This window comes from Oncorhynchus tshawytscha, linkage group LG30 (genome assembly GCF_018296145.1).
Source record: "Oncorhynchus tshawytscha isolate Ot180627B linkage group LG30, Otsh_v2.0, whole genome shotgun sequence".
In the NCBI taxonomy this organism is placed as follows: Eukaryota; Metazoa; Chordata; class Actinopteri; order Salmoniformes; family Salmonidae; genus Oncorhynchus; species Oncorhynchus tshawytscha.
This window is the reverse complement of record NC_056458.1, coordinates 35,121,961-35,146,112: the sequence shown is the minus strand read 5'-3', so window position 1 is coordinate 35,146,112 and position 24,152 is coordinate 35,121,961. Positions and strand designations below refer to the sequence as shown.

At 43.4% G+C, this 24,152-nt stretch overlaps 1 protein-coding gene across 4 annotated transcripts in view; it reads left to right on the top strand.

The window, feature by feature from the left end:
- rasa4 (RAS p21 protein activator 4) overlaps nt 1-24,152 on the top strand; it is an 80,023-nt gene that overhangs the window by 46,817 nt on the left and 9,054 nt on the right. For all 4 annotated transcript variants that reach the window (XM_024393592.2, XM_042309330.1, XM_042309329.1 and 1 more), the window contains exons 10-13: nt 1,667-1,820; nt 3,836-3,900; nt 12,043-12,155; nt 12,701-12,893. In XM_024393592.2, coding sequence (XP_024249360.2) covers nt 1,667-1,820; nt 3,836-3,900; nt 12,043-12,155; nt 12,701-12,893 — 525 coding nt within the window. The remainder of the gene's footprint in view (nt 1-1,666; nt 1,821-3,835; nt 3,901-12,042; nt 12,156-12,700; nt 12,894-24,152) is intronic.

The window sequence follows — 24,152 nt, the reverse complement described above, 5'->3', positions numbered from 1 at the left end:
TCACTGTCAACTTTTTTTTTTCAGCAAACTTAATATTTGTATGAACATAACAAGATTCAACAACTGAGACAAACTGAACAAGTTCCACAGACGTGTGACTAACATAAATGGAATAATGTGTCCCTGAACAAAGGGGGGGTCAAAATTAGCAGTCAGTATCTGGTGTGGCCACCAGTTGCTTTAAGTACTGCAGTGCATCTCCTCCTCATGGACTGCACCAGATTTGCCAGTTCTTGCTGTAAGATGTTACCCCACTCTTCCACCAAGGCACCTGCAAGTTCCCAGACATTTCTGGGAGGGGAATGGCCCTAGCCCTCAACCTCCGATCCAACAGGTCCCAGACGTGCTCAATGGGATTGAGATCCGGGTTCTTTGTTGGCCATGGCAGAGCACTGACATACCTGTCTTGCAGGAAATCACACACAGAACGAGCCGTATGGCTGGTGGCATTGTCATGCTGGAGGGTCATGTCAGGATGAGCCTGCAGGAAGGGTACCACATGAGGGAGGAGGATGTCTTCCCTGTAACGCACAGTGTTGAGATTGCCTGCAATGACAACAAGCTCAGTCCGATGATGCTGTGACACACTGCCCCAGACCATGACGGACCATCCACCTCCAAATCGATCCCGTTCCAGAGTACAGGCCTCGGTGTAACGCTCATTCCTTCGACGATAAACGCAAATCCGACAATCACCCCTAATGAGACAAAACTGCGACTCGTCAGGGAAGAGCACTTCTTGCCAGTCCTGTCTGGTCCAGCGACGGTGGGTTTGTGCCCATAGGTGACGTTTTTGCCAGTGAGGTCTGGTGAGGACCTGCCTTGCAACAGGCCTATAAGCCCGCAGTCCAGCCTCTCTCAGCCTAATGCGGACAGTCTGAGCACTGATGGAGTTATTGTGCGTTCCTGGTGTAACTCGGCCAGTTGTTGTTCCCATCCTGTACCTGTCCCGCAGGTGTGATGTTCGGATGTACTGATCCTGTGCAGGTGTTACACATGGTCTGCCACTGCGAGGATGATCAGCTGTCTGTCCTGTCTCCCTGTAGCGCTGTATTAGGCGTCTCACATTACAGACATTGCAATTTATTGCCCTGACCACATCTGCAGTCCTCATGCCTCTTTGCAGCATGCCTAAGGCACATTCACGCAGATGAGCAGGGACCATGGGCATCTTTCTTTTGGTGTTTTTCATTGTCAGTAGAAAGGCCTCTTTAGTGTCCTGAGATTTCATAACTGTGACCTTAATTGCCTACCGTCTGTAAGCTGTTAATGTCTTAACGACCGTTCCACAGGTGCATGTTAATTATTTGTTTATTGTTCATTGAACAGGCATGGGAAACAGTGTTTAAACAAATTATCTTTGAAAGACAGAGTCTGGAAAAAGGGACATTTCTTCTTTGCTGAGTTTAATATGCTTGGTGTTAATCCTGATTCATTAAATCCAATATTGTGTTGCTTTACTGCATGGTATGTGGCACAATAAAATGTGCCTCTTAGCAGACTGTTTAATCCATAGCAATTTACAGTACAGAATTCATTTTTAGTTGGTGTACCTCTGTAGGAAATGAAAACCACAACCTTGGTGTTGCCAATGCTGTGCTCTTACCACCTGAGTCACTCAGGACCACAAGCGCTTGTGATGATAAATCTTGGCTTGGTATCATAGGGCAACTGGCCAGATTTGATCATGCTCGTCGATGAGACCACTACAGCTGAGAGTCGACAGGAAGTGGCCTCCAACCTAGTGAAGCTCTTCCTGGGTCAGGGATTGGCCAAGGAGTTCCTTGATGTTCTCTTCAAGCTGGAGTTGGACAAGACTAGTAAGTCAGACTTCACACACCTACATTGGAGTTGGACAAAACTTGTGTTCAGCACAGCCCAATAATGTGGAATGTTTAGATGTAAATATATTATGTCAAATGAATCTTTCACTGTGGTATATTGGCCATATACCACACCCCCTCTGGCCTTATTGCTTAATAATACCACAGTGTTGGTGAATACTCTTTTCTGATTGCCTAGAAGGGCATTATAGAATGAACATTAAAACCAGATAACAAGACAGAAAAGGTAAACCAACAACCACACAAACTGAAATTGGATACATTGTAAAAGCATGTTCAACAAGGAAAAAAATGCTAGCTAGCATTACAAAACAAATCAGAGACACATATTTTTTGGGAGCATCTGGTGACCTAACGTGGTGAGTGATGAACATGCATGAATTCATCCTGTCCCCTCTGCCGCTAAAGATGTCAAATCCTCCCATGTTTCTAGTTTGACAAGCTGTTTTCATGCAATGTAATGTGATCTCCTCATAATTAACAGTCAGTGTTGATGAGTGTCCTGACGAGAAGGCTTTTTTTTTACAGGTTTGTTATTAAGACACATGAAAGTTCACATGTTCCAGAAGGCATTTCTGCTATAAAAAAAACCCATCTTGATTTAAAAAAATAAATGTAAAATAACATTAAAATGACTCTCCTGTGAAGTAATGATGTGCGACATACACCTAGCTTCTTGAAACTGGCCACACATATCCTCCAAATACCGGCTTCGGGGGCATTATCACTTTTATACAACGCGTTATGAACATATTCAAATAATGATTGACATTTTCATTTTAAAAACATTATTTTTATGGATTTATTCACACTATTTCATCCTTCCACGAGATATAGTCCCAACATACATCTAGGGTTGCTATCCAAGCCAGCTCGTGCTATTGGTTCTATCTATTTTTTGTTCTAAATGTATGGTCACAGTTTTTCGTTCTAAATGATCCGTTGCCATGATGGCTGGCAACGTTCCAACTTTGACTAACAGTCACGTCAAACAGTGAAGCCATAATAACTGCAAAATAGCTGCATTTCCGTTTGTTTAAGCTTTTTTCTAATTATTTTGTTTGGGATGCATCATAACAATGAGCAAATGAGCGATTTCGCCTGGCATAGAACATTTTCTATCGCCAGACCACTGTTCAGAAGAGATCGCTAACTACACAACTAACACATTCACTTCAAACTGAATCTGTAATGACAGCAAACTAGCTGCATTTCGTGTTTTTTTTTATTGACATCTTTGTATACATTATATCCATAAAAATTATGCTGATTTAATGATTTCGACTGGCTGAGAAAAGCTGCCATCCTGTCTGTCTCAGAAAGCTGGAGATCAACTTTAAATATTGAAACAATGCTGCAAATGTAGGAGAGACAGACAGCAAAGTTATTACAAATCTCCGCTGTTGAAAACCAATTGCTAATCTTAAAGATACACTCAAGATGCTTTTTACAGTGTAGATCTAGTATATAAATTGCCTGGCTGAGCTGATGAGACAGTGGATTGCTCAGTCAGATGGAACAGAGTAAATAGGCCTTTCAACGTCATAGATTTAGCTGGTGGTTATTTGTGGAATACACACGGGCTGGAATGTGGTTTTAACCAATCAGCATACAGGATTAGACCCATCTGTTGTATAATTCCCTATAAAGCCCAGTATAATTCAATGACTATGAAGTTAATTATTTTGAGCTGCTTTTGATAGCAAAAGTCGAATTGAAAACATTGGCATTGTTGAATTAGATTTTCAAAATAGCAAGCAAGGAGGATGCTTTGGTTTACTAAACTAGCAATGTAGATTTATATCCATGGTATAAAGGGGATAATAAACTCAGGGCTCTATGCGTTGTCTGTAAGATACCATCAACTGAGTTGCATTATGTCCCACTCAGCATCCACGTCGTGCTATATTTTCCAGAGTACACATAGCACCTCGTTAAATTTTCCATTACATATTTCATTGCTGGCTGTTCTCTTTGACCTCTTTCCTCAGGTGAACCCAACACCTTGTTTCGCAGCAACTCCTTGGCATCGAAGTCCATGGAGTCATTTTTAAAGGTAAACCCTCTTTCCGGCAACATCGCTATATACAGTGCCTTCGAAGTATTCAGACCCCTTTACTTTTTTTGTTGTTAAGTTACATCCTTAGTCTAAAATGTATTCAATTGTTTTTTCCCCTCATCAATCTGCACACAATACACCATAATGACAAAGCAAAAACAGGTTTTTAGAAATTCTTGCTAATTTATTCAAAATAAAAAACTGAAATATTACATTTACATAAGTATTCAGACCCTTTACTCAGTACTTTGTTGGAGCACCTTTGGCAGTGATTACAGCCTCGTCTTCTTGGGTATGACGCTACAAGCTTTGCACACCTGTATTTGGCAAGTTTTCCCCATTCCTCTCTGCAGATCCTCTCAAGCTCTGTTAGGTTTGATGGGGAGCATTGCTGCACAGCTATTTTCAAGTCTCTCCAGAGATGTTCGATCGGAAGTCCGGGCTCTGGCTGGGCCACTTAAGGACATTCAGAGACTTGTCCCGAAACCTTGGCTGTGTGCTTAGGGTCGTTGTCCTGTTGGAAGGTGAACCTTTGCCCCAGTCTGAGGTCCCTAAGCAGGTTTTCATCAAGGAGCTCTCTGTACTTTGCTCTGTTCATCTTTGCCTCGATCCTGACTAGTCTCCCTGTCCCTGCCACTGAAAAACATCCCCACAGCATGCTGCTACTACCACCACCATGCTTCACCGTAGGGATGGTGCCAGGTGTCCTCTAGATGTGATGCTTGGCATTCAGGCCAAATAGTTCAATCTTGGTTTCATCAGACCAGAGGGTCTGAGGGTCTCTAGGTGCCTTTTAGCGAACTCAAAGGCCTGATTGGTGGAGTGCTGCACAGATGGCTGTCCTTCTGGAAGCTTCTCCCATCTCCACAGAGGAACTCTAGAGCTCTGTCAGAGTGACCGTCAAGTTCTTGGTCCGCTCCCTGACCATTGCCCTTATCCTCCGATTGCTCAGTTTGATCGGGCGGCCAGCTCTAGGAAGAGCCTTGGCGGTCACAAACTTCTTCCATTTAAGAATTATGGCCACTGATCTTGGGACCTTCAATGCTGACAATTCCTTTGACCTCATGGCTTAGTTTTTGCTCGGACGTACACTGTCAATTGTGGGACCTTTATTTTGACAGGTGTGTGCCTATCCAAATCATGTCCAATCAAGTTGTAGAAACATCTCAAGGATGATCAATGGAAACAGGATCCACCTGAGCTCAATTTCAAGTCTCATAGCAAAGGGTTTGTATACTTATGTAAGGTATTTTTGTTTTTCACTTGGTCATTATTGGGTATTTTGTGTAGATTGCTGAGGCTTTAAAAAAATGTAATCCATTTTACAATAAGGCTCTAATGTAACAAAATCTGGAAGAAGTCAAGGGGCTGAATACTTTCTGAGGGGGGGGGTGCTTGCATGTGGTACCAGTCAAAAGTTTGGACACCTACTCATTCCAGGGTTTAATTATTTTTACAATCTTCTACATTGTAGAATAATAGTGAATACATCAAACTATGAAATAACATACATGGAATCATGTAGTAACCAAAAAAGTGTTAAACAAATCAAAATATATTTTATATTGGAGATGATTCAAAATAGCTACACTTTGTAGCCTTGACAGCTTTGCACATTCTTGGCATTCTCTCAACCAGCTTCATGAGGTAACCTGAAATGCATTTCAATTAACAGGTATGCACTGTTAAGTTAATTTGTGGAATTTCTTTCCTTCTTAATGCCTTTGAGCCAATCAGTTGTGTTGTGACAAGGTATGGGTGGTTTACAGAAGATATCCCTATCTGGTAAAAGACCAAGTCCATATTATGGCAAGAACAGCTCAAATCTAATTTTATTTCTCACATGTGCCGAATACAACAGGTGTAGACCATACAGTGAAATGCTTACTTACAAGCCCTTAACCAACAATGCATTTTAAAGAAAAATAAATGTGAAAGTATGAAGTAAAAAATAAAGAAAATACTAAGTTAAGGAACAACAATAAAATAGCAGTAGTGGGGCTATATACAGGGGGTATTGGTACAGAGTCAATGAGCGGGGCAACAGGTTAGTCAAGGTAAGATGTACTTGTAGGTAGGGGTAAAGTGACTGTGTGGATAATAAACAGTGTAGCTGCAGTGTAAAAATGTGGGGGGGGGACAATGCAAATAGTCTGGGTAGCCTTTTGATTAGCTGTTCCGGAGTCTCACGGCTTGGGAGTAAAAGATGTTAAGAAGGCTTTTTGACCTAGATTTGGCGCTCCGGTACTGCTTGCCGTGCGGTAGCAGAGAGAACAGTCTGTGACAAGGATGGCTGGAGTCTTTGGCAATTTTTAGGGCCTTCCTCTGACACAGCCTGGTATTTAGGTCCTGGATGGCAGGTAGCTTGGCCCCAGTGATGTACTGGGCCGTACGCACTACCCTCTGTAATGCTTTGCGGTCGGAGGCTGAGCAGTTGCCATACCAGGCGGTGATGCAACCAGTCATGATGCTCTCGATGGTGCAGCTGTAGAACGTTTTGAGGATCTGGGGACTCATGACAAATCTTTCCAGTCTCCTGAGGGGGAATAGGCATTGTCCCGCCCTCTTCATGACTGTCGTGGTGTGCTTGGACCATGTTAGTTTGCTGGTGATGTGGACACCAAGGAACTTGAAGCTCTCAACCTGCTCCACTATAGCCTCGTCGATGAGAATGGGGGCGTGCTCGGTCCTCCTCATCCTGTAGTCCACAATCATCTCCTTTGTCTTGATCATGTTGAGGAAGAGGTTGTTATCCTGGCACCACACGTCCAGATCTATGACCTTCTTCTAGGCTGTCTCATCATTGTCGGTGATCAGGCATACCACTTGTGTCATCGGCAAACCTTATGTTGGTGTTGGAACCTTATGCATGTGCGGCCACGCAGGCAAGGGTGAACAGGGAGTATAGGATGGGACTGAGCACGCACCCCTGAGGTGGCCCTGTGTTGAGGATCAGCGTGGCAGATGTGTTGTTACCTACCCTTAACACCTGGAGGCAGCCCGTCAGGAAGTCCAGGATCCAGTTGCGGAGGGAGGTGTTTAGTCCTAGGGTCCTTAGCTTCGTGATGTGCATTGAAGGCACTATGGTGTTGAACGCTGAGCTGTAGTCAATGAATAGCATGGTAGGCTTGTCACTGGGCAGCTCGCAGCTGTGCTTCTCTTTGTAGTCCATAATAGTTTGCAAAGCCTGCTACATCCGACGAGTGTCAGATCCGGTGTAGTACAATTCGATCTTATTCCTGTATTGACGCTTTGCCTGTTAAGCAGCAATCAAGATAGAGTTATGGTCAGATTTGCCAAACGGAGGGCGAGGGAGAGCTTTTTACCCATCTCTGTGTGTGTGGAGTAAAGGGGGTCGAGAGTTTATTTTTTATTACAATTTTTTTTAACATGAGAAATGAGGTAAAACGGATTTAAGTTTGCCTGCATTAACGTCCCCGGCCTCTAGGAGCGGCGCCTCTGGATGAGCATTTTGTTGTTTGCTTAGGGCCGTATACAACACGTTGAGTGCGGTATTAGTGCCAGCATCGGTCTGTGGTGGTAAATAGACAGCTTCGTAAATAGTGTGGTCTACAGCTTATCAAGAGATGCTCTACCTCAGGCGAGCAAAATCTGAATAGTTCCTTAAGGATTGGACCTATTTTTTTACATTTCCGCCTAAAATGACATTGACACCCAAATCATCTTTTAAGTTTGTGGAAATGTGAAATTAATGTAGGAGAATATAACACAATAGATCTGGTAAAAGATAATGCAAAACAAAAACATGTGTTTTGTGTGTGTGGGGTTGAAGTCGGAAGTTTACATACACTTAGGTTGGCGTCATTAAACTCGTTTTTCAACCACTCCACAAAATTCTTGTTAACCAACTATATTTTTGACAAGTCGGTTAGGACATCTACTTTGTGCATAATAATATTGTGAAAATTATGATTATGCCCTTTTAGTGTAAGAGCCTGTTTTGGTGGGATGGTGTTTTGGCCTGCTTGGTGACATCACCAGGTGGTAAATTAGTTGATAGACCAATAAGAAAGCGTTCTAAACTTCTGATAGATTTCAGTTTTCACCTCACCTCTCAGATCACTGACTGTCCTTGCTAAATTCTTGCTTGAGAAATTGCTCTTAGCTAAGAAGCTGTTTGTTTAATGGTCAAACATAAAACAATCACAGTATCTAGTTTCCATCCAATTGGCAACAGATTTTCAGGCAAATTTTCAAAAATGCGCACATTTCTCCATCAGTGGTGTTTCCACTAAATTGACTAGTTACAAAAAATGTAATTTTTCCCTGAAGTTTTCATGTACCGAATAAAAATATAAAGTTCAATGTGTTCCCATTGCATTTAACTGTACCGATAGTTGTCACAAACTTGTATTAAATAGCAAATGTGCCTACTCTGGTCTTGGCACGTGCACTCTAGCTAACTGCTCGCAGATAGTGTGGGTAGGCTGTGTGGCTGGCTAGGTTAGTCTACCCGTGAGATTATTAAGGATAAGAGCGAGAATATTTTTATTTGTCAAACGGCAGTCAAGCGTCGATCATCATGCCAACCAGAATAAGAACCTCAATATTTATTGGAAAGGAGCATCAAGATCACTGTGCACTTTCACCACCCTGTGAAGTTCATCGTAATTTATTTAATCTGTAGCCTAATAAACTGCATGGTTTTCCGAGTCATCGTGGAAGGACCAATTCAATATGATGGTTGTTATATCAATATTTGAGCTTAAAGGTGTTTACACCACAATTTCTCACATAATTAATTTTACAGACAAACGATCCCACCATGTCCATGTCGGAATTTATAAAGTTGCACCAAAACTTTGCTTCCATCACAGATGTCGTGACTTTTTTTCACATAACTGTGGATGGAAACGCGGTTAGTAAGGTACTTAATTGTTACCCGGAAATGATTTGCTAATGAGATAAAAATGGCTGTATTTGACATTTAATGCAAGAAATATACTGTATACAGTTGGAGTAATTGAAACTTGTTTTTCCACTCCTCCACAAATTTCTTGTTAACAAACTAGAGTTTTGGCAAGTCGGTTAGGACATCTACTTTGTGCATGACACATCATTTTTCCAACAATTGTTTACAGACAGATTATTTCACTTATAATTCACTGTATCACAATTCCAGTGGGTCATAAGTTTACATACACTAAATTGACAGTGCCTTTAAACAGCCTGGAAAATTCCAGAAAATTATGTCATGGCTTTAGAAGCTTCTGATAGGCTAATTGACATAATTTGAGTCAATTCGAGGTGTACCTGTGGATGCATTTCAAGGCCTACCTTCAAACTCGGTGTCTCTGCTTGACATCATGGGAAAATCAAAAGAAATCAGCCAAGACCTCAGAAAAACAATTGTAGATCTCCACAAGTCTGGTTCCTTGGGAGCAATTTCCAAATGCCTGAAGGTACCACGTTCATCTGTACAGACAATAGTATGCAAGTATAAACACCATGGGACCACGCAGCTGTCATACCACTCAGGAAGGAGACGTGTGCTGTCTCCTAGAGATGAATGTACTTTGGTGCGGAAAGTGCAAATCAATCCCAGAACAACAGCAAAGGACCTTGTGAAGATGCTGGAAGATACAGGTGCAAAAGTATCTATATCCACAGTAAAACGAGTCCTATATCGACATAACCTGAAAGGCCGCTCAGCAAGGAAGAAGCCACTGCTTCAAAACCACCATTAAAAAAGCCAGACTACGGTTTGCAACTGCACTTGGGGACAAACATCATACTTTTTGGAGAAGTGCCCTCTGGTCTGATGAAACAAAAATAGAACTGTTTGGCCATAATGACCATCGTTATTTTTGGAGGAAAAAGGGTGAGGCTTGCAAGCCGAAGAACACCATCCCAACCGTGAAGCACGGGGGTGGCAGCATCATGTTGTGGGGGTGCTTTGCTGCAGGAGGGACTGGTGCACTTCACAAAATACATGGCACCGTGAGGATGGAAAATTATGTGGCTTATATTATCTCAAGACATCATTCAGGAAGTTAAAGCTTGGTCGCAAATGGGTCTTCCAAATGGACAATGACCCCAAGCATACTTCCAAAGTTGTTTCAAAATGGCATAAGGACAACAAAGTCCAGGTATTGGAGTGGCCATCACAAAGCCCTGACCTCAATCCTATAGACAATTTGTGGGCAGAAGTGAAAAAGCATGTGTGAGCAAGAGGCCTACCAGTTACACCAGCTCTGTCATGTGGATTGGGCCAAAATTCACCCAACTTATTGTGGGAAGTTTGTGGAAGGCTACTCTACTCGAAACATTTGACCCAAGTTAAACCATTTAAAGGCAATGCTACCAAATACGATTTGAGTCTATGTAATCTTCTGACCCACTGGGAGGGTGATGAAAGAAATAAAAGCTGAAATAAATCATTCTCTCTACCATTATTCTGACATTTCACATTCTTAAAATCAAAGTGGTGATCCTAACTGACCTAAAACAGAGAATTTTTACTAGGATTAACTGTCAGGGATTGTGAAAAACTGAGTTTAATTGTGTGTGTGTGTACACTTTAAAAAAATGATTTGTCATCTTTGACATGCAATAGAAAGACCATACAATCAGATTTTTATTTCGACCATCAGGTGACAGCAGTGTGTGCAAACTGTAGAACCCAGTTCCTACATTTTGAATATAATTAAGAAACTATGCTACATTTTAACTCTGGGACCCGCAGGGGGACAAATCAGATCAAGATTACTGAATGTAAGTACATTATTTACCTTCAGAGGTGAACATATCAAACCAGTTGCCGTGATAAGTAGCATGGTGTTTTTTCACTGTAATAGCTACTGTAAATTAGACACTGCATTTGCTGAACAAGACTTTACGCTTTCTGCCCATATAAGACTTGTCTATGTCCTGGAAAGTTGGCTGTTTATTTACAAAGTCATTCTAGTCACATTAGCACACTTTAGCAACAACTGTCCCAGTTTAGGGACACCGATCCCGTAGAGGTTTTAATATTAGATTTTGTTCACCAGCTGTTATTCACAAATAGACACAGACCTTTACCACTTGTCTTACCGGAGGCAGCTGTTCAATCTCAACATCAATTGTTCAGAGGAGACTGCATGAACCAGGCCTTCCTGGTTGCTGCAAAGAAACAACTACTAAAGGACACCAATAAGAAGAAGAGACTTGCTTGGGCCAAGAAACACAAGTATTTATTGACATTAGACCGGTGGAAATTTGTACTTTGGTCTGTAGTCCAAATTGGAGATATTTGGTTTCAACTGCCGTGTCTTTGTGAGATGCGGTGTGGGTGAACTGATAAATTCCGCATGTGTATTTCCCACCGTAAAGCATGGAGGAGTAGGTGTTATGGTGTGGGGGTGCTTTGCTGATGACACGCTGTGATATATTTAAAATGAAAGGCACACTTAACCAGCATGACTATCACAGCATTCTGCAGCGATACGCCATTCCATCTGGTTTGGGCTTAGTGGGACTACCATTTTGTTTTTCAACAGGTCAATGACCTAACACACCTCCAGGCTGTGTAAGGGCTATTTTACCAAGAAGGAGAGTGGTGGAGTGCTGCATCAGATGACCTGGCCTCCACAATCCCCGACCTCAATCAAATAGAGATGGTTTGGGATGAGTCAGACCGCAGAGTGAAGGAAAAGCAGCCAACAAGTGCTCAGCATATGTGGGTACTCCTTCAAGACTGTTGGAAAAACATTCCAGGTGAAGCTGGTTGAGAGAATGCCAAGAGTGTGCAAAGCTGTAGAAGACGTAATAGAATTCAAGGCAAACGGTGGCTATTTGAATAATCTCAAATATAACATATATTTTGATTTGTTTGATACTTTTTTGGGGGGGGGTAAACACATACTGAATCATGTAGTATTTCATAGTTTTGATGTCTTCTATTTTTCTACAATGTATAAAATAGTAAAAAATAAATAAAAAACCCTTGAATGAGTAGGTGTTCTCAAACTTTTGACCGGTGGTGTACATGCATGTGTATTGAAGGATATCCATTTTACTATGATTTTAATTCATAAGCTATGTTTTCATTGAAAAGTGGAGCATTGGACAGATGCTTAAAATGTTTTCCCACAAATACTGTAGCTTGGTGGCCATTTTGCTATCTAACTACCACAGGTGGCAGGCATGCAGTATCTGCATAGGCTTCTGGGCCCCTTGATCAACAGGATCTTTGAGGAGAAGAAGTATGTAGAGCTGGACCCTAACAAAGTGGAGTTGAAGGAGGCTGGGTAAGATTTGAAGATGATGTAGGCAGAATCTACCTCACACCCAGTGTTGAGTTAGTGAAGGTGCTGGAGGCAAAAGGCAACTGGAGAAATAGGAAAAAGTATTTGTACACTTCCCGTCAAATACACATTGCTTTAATTGTAGCTGAGCTTTCAGTCAGTCGATGCTCCGATGAAGGTCGACTGACCGAAAAGCTCAGGTAAAATTAAGAAATGTTCATCTGACTGGAAGTGTGCAGAGACTTTTTCCTAGTTTTCACAAGAAAAGATGCATCTTAATTTTTATACTTAGCCACACATGCTACATCTCATTATTCAGTCTCTGACTACTGTAAATTGTGTGTGTGTGCCTGCCTGCGTGTGCCTGCCTGCGTGTGCCTGCCTGCGTGTGCCTGCCTGCGTGTGCGTGCCTGCGTGTGCGTGCCTGCGTGTGCGTGCCTGCGTGCGTGCCTGCGTGTGCGTGCCTGCGTGTGCGTGCCTGCGTGTGTGTGCCTGCGTGTGCGTGCCTGCGTGTGTGTGCCTGCGTGTGTGTGCCTGCGTGCGTGTAGGTGTACGGGCCTCCACCGGGTGCACACTGAGGCTGAGGTGATCCAGCAGAGCACCAGCCTCCTGCAGTCCTACCTTTCTGAGTTGCTCCATGCGATCGTCCAGTCAGCCTCCTACTGCCCTGTTGCACTCTGCCAGGCCTTCCAACAGCTCTACCAGTGCGTCAACAAGCGCTTTCCTGAGCCTGAGTATAGGGTTAGTACAACAGCAGTGTTTCTCCTAGCATTGTATAGGTGGGGTCCTATATGAATCCCATCTAGGGCTGTTATTGTCACCATATTACCGCCACACCGGAGGTCATGTGTCATGACCGCAGTCAGTCAAATTTAACAGTCACGGTAACTAGGCTCCAAAACGGCTCTGATGCCACTGACGGTCATTAGTAGCCTACCAAACTTGCTAACTGCCAGTCACTAATGGCCTGGTACTCAGCACTCTATTGTCCCTCTAATCACTCGGTCATCAAAGCAAACTAAATCCAAAATCAAATGAAACACTTGAGCTTGATGAGCCCATGAGCTCCTTTTGCTCAACATTTCTATAGTCTATGCAATTGTGACTCACCACCTGGATTCAGTCTTATGTAGCAACATTTTGAAATGTTTTTTTTTTACATTGGATAAACGTAGAGACTCAGAGGAACAATGTGAAAGTAATTCTGCTTTGAAAGTTGATCAACTTGTAAACTCACTTTTGAGAAAATGGCCTTTGAATGTTTTGGTATCTAGTGAAGAGCTATTCTTTGTCTACACCCATTCAGCATCGTTCACACCCTCTTAAGCTTTAGCTCCACACATCTCATTTCGCACTCGGAGTGCACACTTGACTCTGGCCGATGATTTGTTTACGTCAGCTAGGGAAGCTAGCTAGCTAGGTGAACAATGGTTGCAGTCCAAACACTTAAAAGACACACCCTATCCCCTCAGACCTCAAATTAAGTGGACACTACTGATGACGTATGATGATGTCTGATGAGTATACTCTTGCAGGGCACTCGTTCATCCCGCGATGATTTGTTTTCAGCCGTGTATGTTCACACACGTCACGTTAGCTAACGAACCAGCCAGCGAACATTAGCTAGTTAAACAACGATGAATAGTGCCAACAATGCCACAGTGCTGTGAGCTAACCAACCAGGTAACATTAGACTCTAACATTAGGCTCTAACTAGAAAAGCAAATGGCTCTGGGATACGAATAATAACGTCAGCTAGGGAGCCAGCCAGCTTACGTTAGCTAGCTAACAGTATACTTTAACCTCTTGAAGCTAGGGGGCACTATTTTTATGTTTGGAAAAATAATGTTCCCAAAGTAAACGGCCTATTTCTCAGGACCAGATGCTAGAATGTGCATATAATTGACAGATTGGGATAGAAAACACTCTAACGTTTCCAAAACTGTAAAAATATTGTCTGTGTATAACAGAACTGATATTGCAGGCAAAACCCTGAGAAAAATCAAACCAGGAAGTGGCTTCTATTTTGAATACTCCATGTTCCATTGCTCCATTTAAAGGGATATCAACCAAATTCCTTTTCCTATCGCTTCCTCAAAGTGTCAACAGTCTTCAGACATAGTTTCAGGCTTTTATTTTGAAGAATGAGCGTGAAAGACCACATTGCGTAAGTGGATAGGTGGGGGCTCTGAGTGAATTGTGCGCAAAAGAGAAAGGCGGCCATTGTTACTCCCGGTCCTAGTGAAAAGTCAACTGTCCCGGTTGATATATTATCGAATAGATGTTTGAAAAACACCCCGAGGATTGATTATAAAAAATGTCTGACATAGTTCTGTGGACATTGTGGATATAATTTGAAATTTGTCTGCGTTGTCGTGACCGCTCTTTCCGGTGGATTCCTGGGCATAACGCACCAAACTAACGGAGGTATTTGGATATAAAAAATATCTTTATGGAACAAAAGGAACATTTGTTGTCTAACTGAGAGTCTCGTGAGTGAAAACATCTGAAGATCATCAAAGGTAAACGATTCATTTGATTGCTTTTCTGATTTTCGTGACCAATACTTCCGGCGCTGACAGAGATGGCCGCCTCGCTTTGCGTTCCTAGGAAACTATGCAGTTTTTTGTTTTTTTACGTGTTATTTCTTACACTAGTACCCCAGGTCATCTTAGGTTTCATTACATACAGCCGAGAAGAACTACTGAATATAAGATCAGCGTCAACTCACCATCAGTACGACCAAGAATATGATTTTCGCGACGCGGATCCTGTGTTCTGCCTTACAACCAGGACAACGGAGTGGATTACATGCAGCGACCCAAAAAACGACTCAGAAAAAGAGGGAAACGAAGCGGTCTTCTGGTCAGACTCCGGAGACTGGCACACCGTGCACCACTCCCTAGCATTCTTCTTGCCAATGTCCAGTCTCTTGACAACAAGGTTGATGAAATCCGAGCAAGGGTAGCATTCCAGAGTGACATCAGAGACTGTAACGTTCTATGCTTCACGGAAACATGGCTAACTGGAGAGACGCTATCCGAAGCGGTGCAGCCAGCGGGTTTCTCCACGCATCGCGCCGACAGAAACAAACATCTTTCTGGTAAGAAGAGGGGCGGGGGCGTATGCCTCATGGCCAACGTGACATGGTGTGATGAAAGAAACATACAGGAACTCAAATCCTTCTGTTCACCTGATTTAGAATTCCTCACAATCAAATGTAGACCGCATTATCTACCAAGAGAATTCTCTTCGATTATAATCACAGCCGTATACATCCCCCCAAGCAGACACATCGATGGCTCTGAACAAACTTTATTTAACTCTCTGCAAACTGGAAACGATTTATCCGGAGGCTGCATTCATTGTAGCTGGGGATTTTAACAAGGCTAATCTGAAAACAAGACTCCCTAAATTTTATCAGCATATCGATTGCGCAACCAGGGGTGGAAAGACCCTGGATCATTGTTACTCTAACTTCCGCGACGCATATAAGGCCCTGCCCCGCCCCCTTTCGGAAAAGCTGACCACGACTCCATTTTGTTGATCCCTGCCTACAGACAGAAACTAAAACAAGAGGCTCCCACGCTGAGGTCTGTCCAACGCTGGTCCGACCAAGCTGACTCCACACTCCAAGACTGCTTCCATCACGTGGACTGGGAGATGTTTCGTATTGCGTCAGACAACATTGACGAATACGCTGATTCGGTGTGCGAGTTCATTAGAACGTGCGTTGAAGATGTCGTTCCCATAGCAACGATTAAAACATTCCCTAACCAGAAGCCGTGGATTGATGGCAGCATTCGTGTGAAACTGAAGGCGCGAACCACTGCTTTTAATCAGGGCAAGGTGTCTGGTAACATGACTGAATACAAACAGTGCAGCTATTCCCTCCGCAAGGCTATCAAACAAGCTAAGTGCCAGTACAGAGACAAAGTAGAATCTCAATTCAACGGCTCAGACACAAGAGGCATGTGGCAGGGTCTACAGTCAATCACAGACTACAGGAAGAAACCCAGCCCAGTCACGGACCAGGATGTCTTGCTCCCAGGCAGACTAAATAACTTTTTGCCCGCTTTGAGGACAATACAGTGCCACTGACACGGCCTGCAACGAAAAAATGCGGTCTCTCCTTCACTGCAGCCGAAGTGAGTAAGACATTTAAACGTGTTAACCCTCGCAAGGCTGCAGGCCCAGACGGCATCCCCAGCCGCGCCCTCAGAGCATGCGCAGACCAGCTGGCCGGTGTGTTTACGGACATATTCAATCAATCCCTATACCAGTCTGCTGTTCCCACATGCTTCAAGAGGACCACCATTGTTCCTGTTCCCAAGAAAGCTAAGGTAACTGAGCTAAACGACTACCGCCCCGTAGCACTCACATCCGTCATCATGAAGTGCTTTGAGAGACTAGTCAAGGACCATATCACCTCCACCCTACCTGACACCCTAGACCCACTCCAATTTGCTTACCGCCCAAATAGGTCCACTGACGATGCAATCTCAACCACACTGCACACTGCCCTAACCCATCTGGACAAGAGGAATACCTATGTGAGAATGCTGTTCATCGACTACAGCTCGGCATTCAACACCATAGTACCCTCCAAGCTCGTCATCAAGCTCGAGACCCTGGGTCTCGACCCCGCCCTGTGCAACTGGGTACTGGACTTCCTGACGGGCCGCCCCCAGGTGGTGAGGGTAGGCAACAACATCTCCTCCCCGCTGATCCTCAACACTGGGGCCCCACAAGGGTGCGTTCTGAGCCCTCTCCTGTACTCCCTGTTCACCCACGACTGCGTGGCCACGCACGCCTCCAACTCAATCATCAAGTTTGCGGACGACACAACAGTGGTAGGCTTGATTACCAACAACGACGAGACGGCCTACAGGGAGGAGGTGAGGGCCCTCGGAGTGTGGTGTCAGGAAAATAACCTCACACTCAACGTCAACAAAACTAAGGAGATGATTGTGGACTTCAGGAAACAGCAGAGGGAACACCCCCCCATCCACATCGATGGAACAGTAGTGGAGAGGGTAGCAAGTTTTAAGTTCCTCGGCATACACATCACAGACGAACTGAATTGGTCCACTCACACAGACAGCATCGTGAGGAAGGCGCAGCAGCGCCTCTTCAACCTCAGGAGGCTGAAGAAATTCGGCTTGTCACCAAAAGCACTCACAAACTTCTACAGATGCACAATCGAGGGCATCCTGGCGGGCTGTATCACCGCCTGGTATGGCAACTGCACCGCCCTCAACCGTAAGGCTCTCCAGAGGGTAGTGAGGTCTGCACAACACATCACCGGGGGCAAACTACCTGCCCTCCAGGACACCTACACCACCCGATGCTACAGGAAGGCCATAAAGATCATCAAGGACATCAACCACCCGAGCCACTGCCTGTTCACCCCGCTGTCATCCAGAAGGCGAGGTCAGTACAGGTGCATCAAAGCTGGGACCGAGAGACTGAAAAACAGCTTCTATCTCAAGGCCATCAGACTGTTAAACAGCCACCACTAACATTGAGTGGCTACTGCCAACACACTGTCAATGACACTGACTCTACTCCAGCCACTTTAATAATGGGAATTGATGGGAAATGATGTAAATATATCACTAGCCACTTTAAACAATGCTACCTTATATAATGTTACTTACCCTACATTATTCATCTCATATGCATACGTAGATACTGTACTCTATATCATCGACTGCATCCTTATGTAATACATGTATCACTAGCCACTTTAACTATGCCACTTGGTTTACATACTCATCTCATATGTATATACTGTACTCGATATCATCTACTGTATCTTGCCTATGCTGCTCTGTACCATCACTCATTCATATATCCTTATGTACATATTCTTTATCCCCTTACACTGTGTATAAGACAGTAGTTTTTTGGAATTGTTAGTTAGATTACTTGTTCGTTATTACTGCATTGTCGGAACTAGAAGCACAAGCATTTCGCTACACTCGCATTAACATCTGCTAACCATGTGTATGTGACAAATAAAATTTGATTTGATTTGAAGTTACCTGATACTAATTGTACTTATTGTTTTTCGAGCGATCGGTAAATTTACACAAACGCTTGTATTGCTTTCACTGTAAAGCATCATTTCAAAATCTGAGACGACAGGTGGATTAACAAAATGCTAAGCTGTGTTTTGCAATATTGCACTTGTGATTTCATGAATATTAATATTTTCTAGTAATACACTGCTCAAAAAAATAAAGGGAACACACCTCTTGATTCTAGCCATCCCGGATCCGGGATCGTGAATACAGCCTCAAGCTCATTACCATAACGCAACGTTAACTATTCATGAAAATCGCAAATGAAATGAAATAAATATGCTAGCTCTCAAGCTTAGCCTTTTGTTAACAACACTGTCATCTCAGATTTTCAAAATATGCTTTTCAACCATAGCAAAACAAGCATTTGTGTAAGATTATTGATAGCTAGCGTAGCATTTAGCGTAGCATTCAGCATGCAACATTTTCACAAAAACAAGAAAAGCATTCAAATAAAATCATTTGCCTTTGAAGAACTTCAGATGTTTTCAATAAGGAGACTCTCAGTTAGATAGCAAATGTTCAGTTTTTCCAAAAAGATTATTTGTTTAGGACAAATCGCTCTGTTTTGTTCATCACGTTTAGCTACCAAAAAACCCCGAAAATTCAGTCATCAAAACGCCAAACTTTTTTCCAAATTAACTCCATAATATCGACTGAAACATGGTAAACGTTGTTTAGAATGAATCCTCAAGGTGTTTTTCACATATCTCTTCGATGATATATCGTTCGTGGAAGTGTGCGTTCTCCTCTGAATCTCATGGGAAAATGCCTCCAGTTGAAGATTACGCACCAATTTAGACAAAGGACACCGGGCAGACCCCTGGTAAATGTAGTCTCTTATGGCCAATCTTCCAATGATATGCCTACAAATACGTCACAATACTGCAGACAACTTGGGGAAACGACAGAAAGGGCAGGCTCATTCCTGGTGCACTCACAGCCATATAAGGAGACAATGGAAAACAGAGCCTCAAATTCTGCTCATTTCCTGTTTGAAGTTTCATCTTGGTTTCGCCTGTAGCATGAGTTCTGTGGCACTCACAGATAATATCTTTGCAGTTTTGGAAACGTCAGAGTGTTTTCTTTCCAAAGCTGTCAATTATATGAATAGTCGAGCATCTTTTCGTGACAAAATATTACGCTTAAAACGGGCACGTTTTTTTATCCATAAATTAAGAGCTCCCCCTATATCCAAGAAGTTAAACAGCACAATGTAACTCTAAGTCAATCACACTTCTGTGAAATCAAACTGTCCACTTAGGAAGCAACACTGATTGACAATAAATTTCACATGCTGTTGTGCAAATGGAATAGACAACAGGTGGAAATTATAGGCAATTAGCAAGACACCCCCAATAAAGGAGTGGTTCTGCAGGTGGTGACCACAGACCACTTCTCAGTTCCTATGCTTCCTGGCTGATGTTTTGGTCACTTTTGAATGCTGGTGGTGCTTTCACTCTAGTGGTAGCATGAGATGGAGTCTAACAACCCACACAAGTGGCTCAGGTAGTGCAGCTCATCCAGGATGGCACATCAAAGGATATCAGTGTTACTTGCATTCATGGGGATACCCATCTGTACCCCACAGCCTTCGTGAGCATACAGAGGACGGTCTGCTGGATTATGAGGTCGGCATGGACCCAAAGATGCCATATGATACTTTCATAAGTTTGCGTAGTTAGGCCAAAAGAATGGCATATTTGAGAAGCCAACAACCCTGACCAACCAGGAAGAAGCATGGGGCCTTCAACCAAAGCCAAGAAAAGAGGTCTCCTAAGGGCCAACCTCACAGGTTGAAGTGGCTCGGCATTGTGGAGAGTGCCCGGAGTGCCAGTTGACAGCTCCCCGACCAGCTGTTTGATGCCCGTTAGTGCCACTCCCTATAAATGAAATGCCATTTGAGAGGATAGCAATGGATATAGTGGGGCCCACTACCCAAATCCGCCAGAAGGCACCAATACATTCTGATCATTCTAGATTATGCCACTCGCTACCCAGAAGCCATTCCCCTTCGGACGATGGCTTCCAAAAATATCGCCAAGGAATTTGTGCTCTTGTTCACCAGGGTAGGGGTTCCAAAGGAGATTCTTACTGACCTTTGTAAATTGTGGCAGGTGAAACAGTTGACAACGGTTTACCATCCTCAGACGGATGGGCTGGTTGAGAGATTCAACCGGACCCTGAAGTCAATGCTCAGGAAGATAATCGATAAGGATGGGAAAAACTGGGATTGCATGTTGCCGTATCTGATGTTTGCCATTAGAGGTTCCTCAAGCCTCGCTGGGGTTTTCTCCCTTTGAGCTGGTATATGGGAGGCACCCCTGGGGAATCTTAGACATCGCCCGGGAAACCTGGGACCACCAATCCACCCCGTATACTGGTGTCATAGAGCACGTCACAGCAATGTAAGACAGGATAGCCACAGTCATGCCCATCGTCAGAGAGCACATGAGACAAGCACAAGAGCACCAGCGGCACACTTCTAACCGGCAGGCTACCCTGAGGGAATTTCAACCGGGAGATAAGGTGTTAGTGCTGATCCTAACGGTATAGTGAAAACTACTAGCAACATGGAAAGGACCATATGAAGTACTGGAGAGAATAGGAGAAGTTAATTATCGTATACGACAGCCAGGTCGACGGCCCCAGGAACAGATCTATCACATAAACCTGTTAAAAGCATGGAGAGGGAGAGAAACACTAATGGTCACGTATCCCACACACACTCAGGAGACAGCCGAAGTAAATATTTCACCTACTCTGTCCGCAGCACAAGTACAGGAAGTAAAGACCTTGATCCAAAAAACAGATGTGTTTTCAGAGGTACCCGGCCGAACTGAGGTTACGACTCAGGATATCGTTTCCCTACCAGGGAGAAAAGTGAGCATGAGGCCATATCGGGAACCCGAAGCTCGACAAGCCGTGATTAGAACAGAGACTGAGAAAATGTTGACAGCTGGAGTGATCGCAGAGTCACATAGTGAGTGGTCTAGCCCAATTGTGATGGTCTCCAAGCCCGATGGGTCTTTGCGGTTCTGTAATGACTTTCGGAAGGTAAATAAAATCTCCAAGTTTGATGCCTACCTCATGCCCCGAGTAGACAAACTACTGGAGAAAATTGGTAAAGCTTGGTACATTATGACCCTGGACCTGACAAAAGGGTACTGGCAAATTCCTCTGACCCTCAGGCCCAAAGAAAAGACAGCGTTTGTAACCCCTGACGGTTTGTTTTCAATACACCGTCATGCCATTCGGCTTACACGGGGCCCCAGCCACCTTTCAACGGCTCATGGACAAGGTCCTAAAACCGCACCAAGCATACGCCACAGCTTATTTAGATGATGTGGGGATCTACAGCCCAGATTGGGAATCCCACTTACTCCGGGTACAGGCAGTGTTAGACGCTCTTAGAAAGGCAGGGCTGGGGGCCTCCCGGGTGGCGCAGTGGTTAAGGGCGCTGTACTGCAGTGCCAGCTGTGCCACCAGAGACTCTGGGTTCGAGCCCAGTCTGTCGTAACCGGCCACGACCGGGAGGTCCGTGGGGCGACGCACAATTTGGCATAGCGTCGTCCGGGTTAGGGAGGGCTTGGCCGGTAGGGAAATCACTGTCTCATCGAGTGCACGCTAACCAAGGTTATCCACGGTGTTTCCTCCGACACATTGGTGCGGCTTGCTTCCTGGTTGGATGCGCGCTCTGTCAACCTCTTGATACTACCCATCCCGGGTCCGGGAGAGTAATCATCAACTGACACTAATTAGCATAACGCAACGGACCTAAATATTACTAGAAAATATTCCTATTCATGCTCTCCTGTGAAGTTGTGACTTGCGACATATGTCTAGTTTCCCGAATTGGGTCACAATTGTGTGGGAGAACAACGTTTTGATGGCCTCTATTGAAAGGAAGTGCATCCCATCAGCTTCCTCTATTTCTCAACTTTTCTAATATTAAGCACATTGCTTCGCTTGTACATTTTAACATATGCATGTTTTCCAGAGCGACTTAAAGTAGTGAGTGCATACATTTTCCATATTTTTTTCGTACTGGTCCCCCGTAGGAATTGTATCCGCAACCCTGGCATTGCTCTACCAACTGAGCCACACAGGACCACCACAGGCTTTACAACATATGTACCCTACCTTGTTGGCATGAAAATTACGTATTTCTTTCTCCTGCCCCTGTTACAACATATTCATGATTATGGTCCATTCTAAATCAAAAACTAATTTCACACATACTGTATATATTATTTAGTATATGTAAAGACAATATTAAATTGAGAATAGTCTGATGGGTGACAGTATTATCACTTGTGAATGATGTATTATCATTTGTGCTCAGTGTGTGCAGTCTAAGGCAAGAAACAGCGCATGCCTTTTTTACGACTTTTTCAAATCATAGTCGCACACATCATGTAGCCTAGCCCATAGCCCTATATGTTTTGATAAGGTTTGTATCACAACTAAAGTGACCCAATAACAAAAAAACGTAGCCTATAGGCCTAGGCCTCCTGTAATACAATTGGAGAGGTTTCACCCGGCTCTGCAGGCTACATCGTGTTCTTATAATCCACATCATTGCACAATCACGTGTGAGTTTTGACTGGACACTTAAAAAAAATCAAAAAAAGGATCCCAGCTTGGTCGTGCTGCTATATTCATTGCAAAATTCTTACAATTAAGCACATTAATCCACTTTACAACAGTGTAGCCTACCTGGGATACATAGGTGGTGCCATAAATTAAGTTTGGGTAAGGTAATTTTCACCATTAAAAAAGCACCTTTTATAATAAAGCATTCCATGAATCATTGCATTTTGCAGACTAATGTAAGAGAGCCTACTATTCTTAATGTGATGATTGGATAGTCATAATTTTAGGCTAATAATCTACTGAACAAAAATATAAACTCAACATGTAAAGTGTTGATCCGGACGTTGCTTCCAGATGCAGTTTGGAACTCCGGTAGTGAGTGTTGCAACCGAGGACAGACAAGTTTTATGTGCAACGCGCTTCAGAACTCGCCGGTCCCATTCTGTGAGCTTGTGCGGCCTACCACTTCACGGCTGAGCTGTTGTTGCTCCTAGACATATCCACTTCACAATAACAGCACTTACAGTTGATTGGGGCAGCTATAGTAGGGCAGAAATCTGACAAACTGACTTCTTGTGTCATGTAAAAAGTCACTGAGCTCTTCAGTAAGGTCATTCTACTGCCAGTGTTTGTCTATGGAGATTGCATGGCGGTGTGCTCAATTTTATACACCTGTCAGCAACGGGTGTGGCTGAAATAGCCAAATCCACTAATATGAAGGGGTGTCCACATACTTTGTGTGTGTGTATATATATAGTGTAAGCTATATGTAGAGCACAGATTGAATTAAGAATGGTCTGATGGATGAGAGTATTATCAAGTGTTGGTCAAATTGTGAATGAGAGACTGAAGTGTGTAGCCTGAGCAAGAAACAGAGCAGAGCTTTTGCCTTTCATGCAACTTTTTAAAAATCATCATTAGTTGCGTCATGTTTTGATTTTTGATACATTCTAAGGTTTGTATCACATCTTAAATTGCATGAATAACTCTAAATGGAGCAAATAGGAGGACCTGTTCTTTTGTTAACTGCTCAACACAAAATAGCCGCATGTGCGCAGTCCTCAGAAATAATTTGGGGAAAATAAGGACTATTATGCTGTAATGTTCTTCTGAAACAGACTACATTTCATGTTTCTTTAGACCTATCTAAAATATATAATGGATTTATTGTGACGGTGTAGGCTATATTAAATGGATTTGACTTATTAAAATGTAGATGTGCTGAAGGTTCAAATCAGTAGTTTGTAGGCAATGCATGGAAACCAGGAGATGCTAAATGTGTTTGTTAATTACCTGCAAATTACAGTAAAACAGCCCG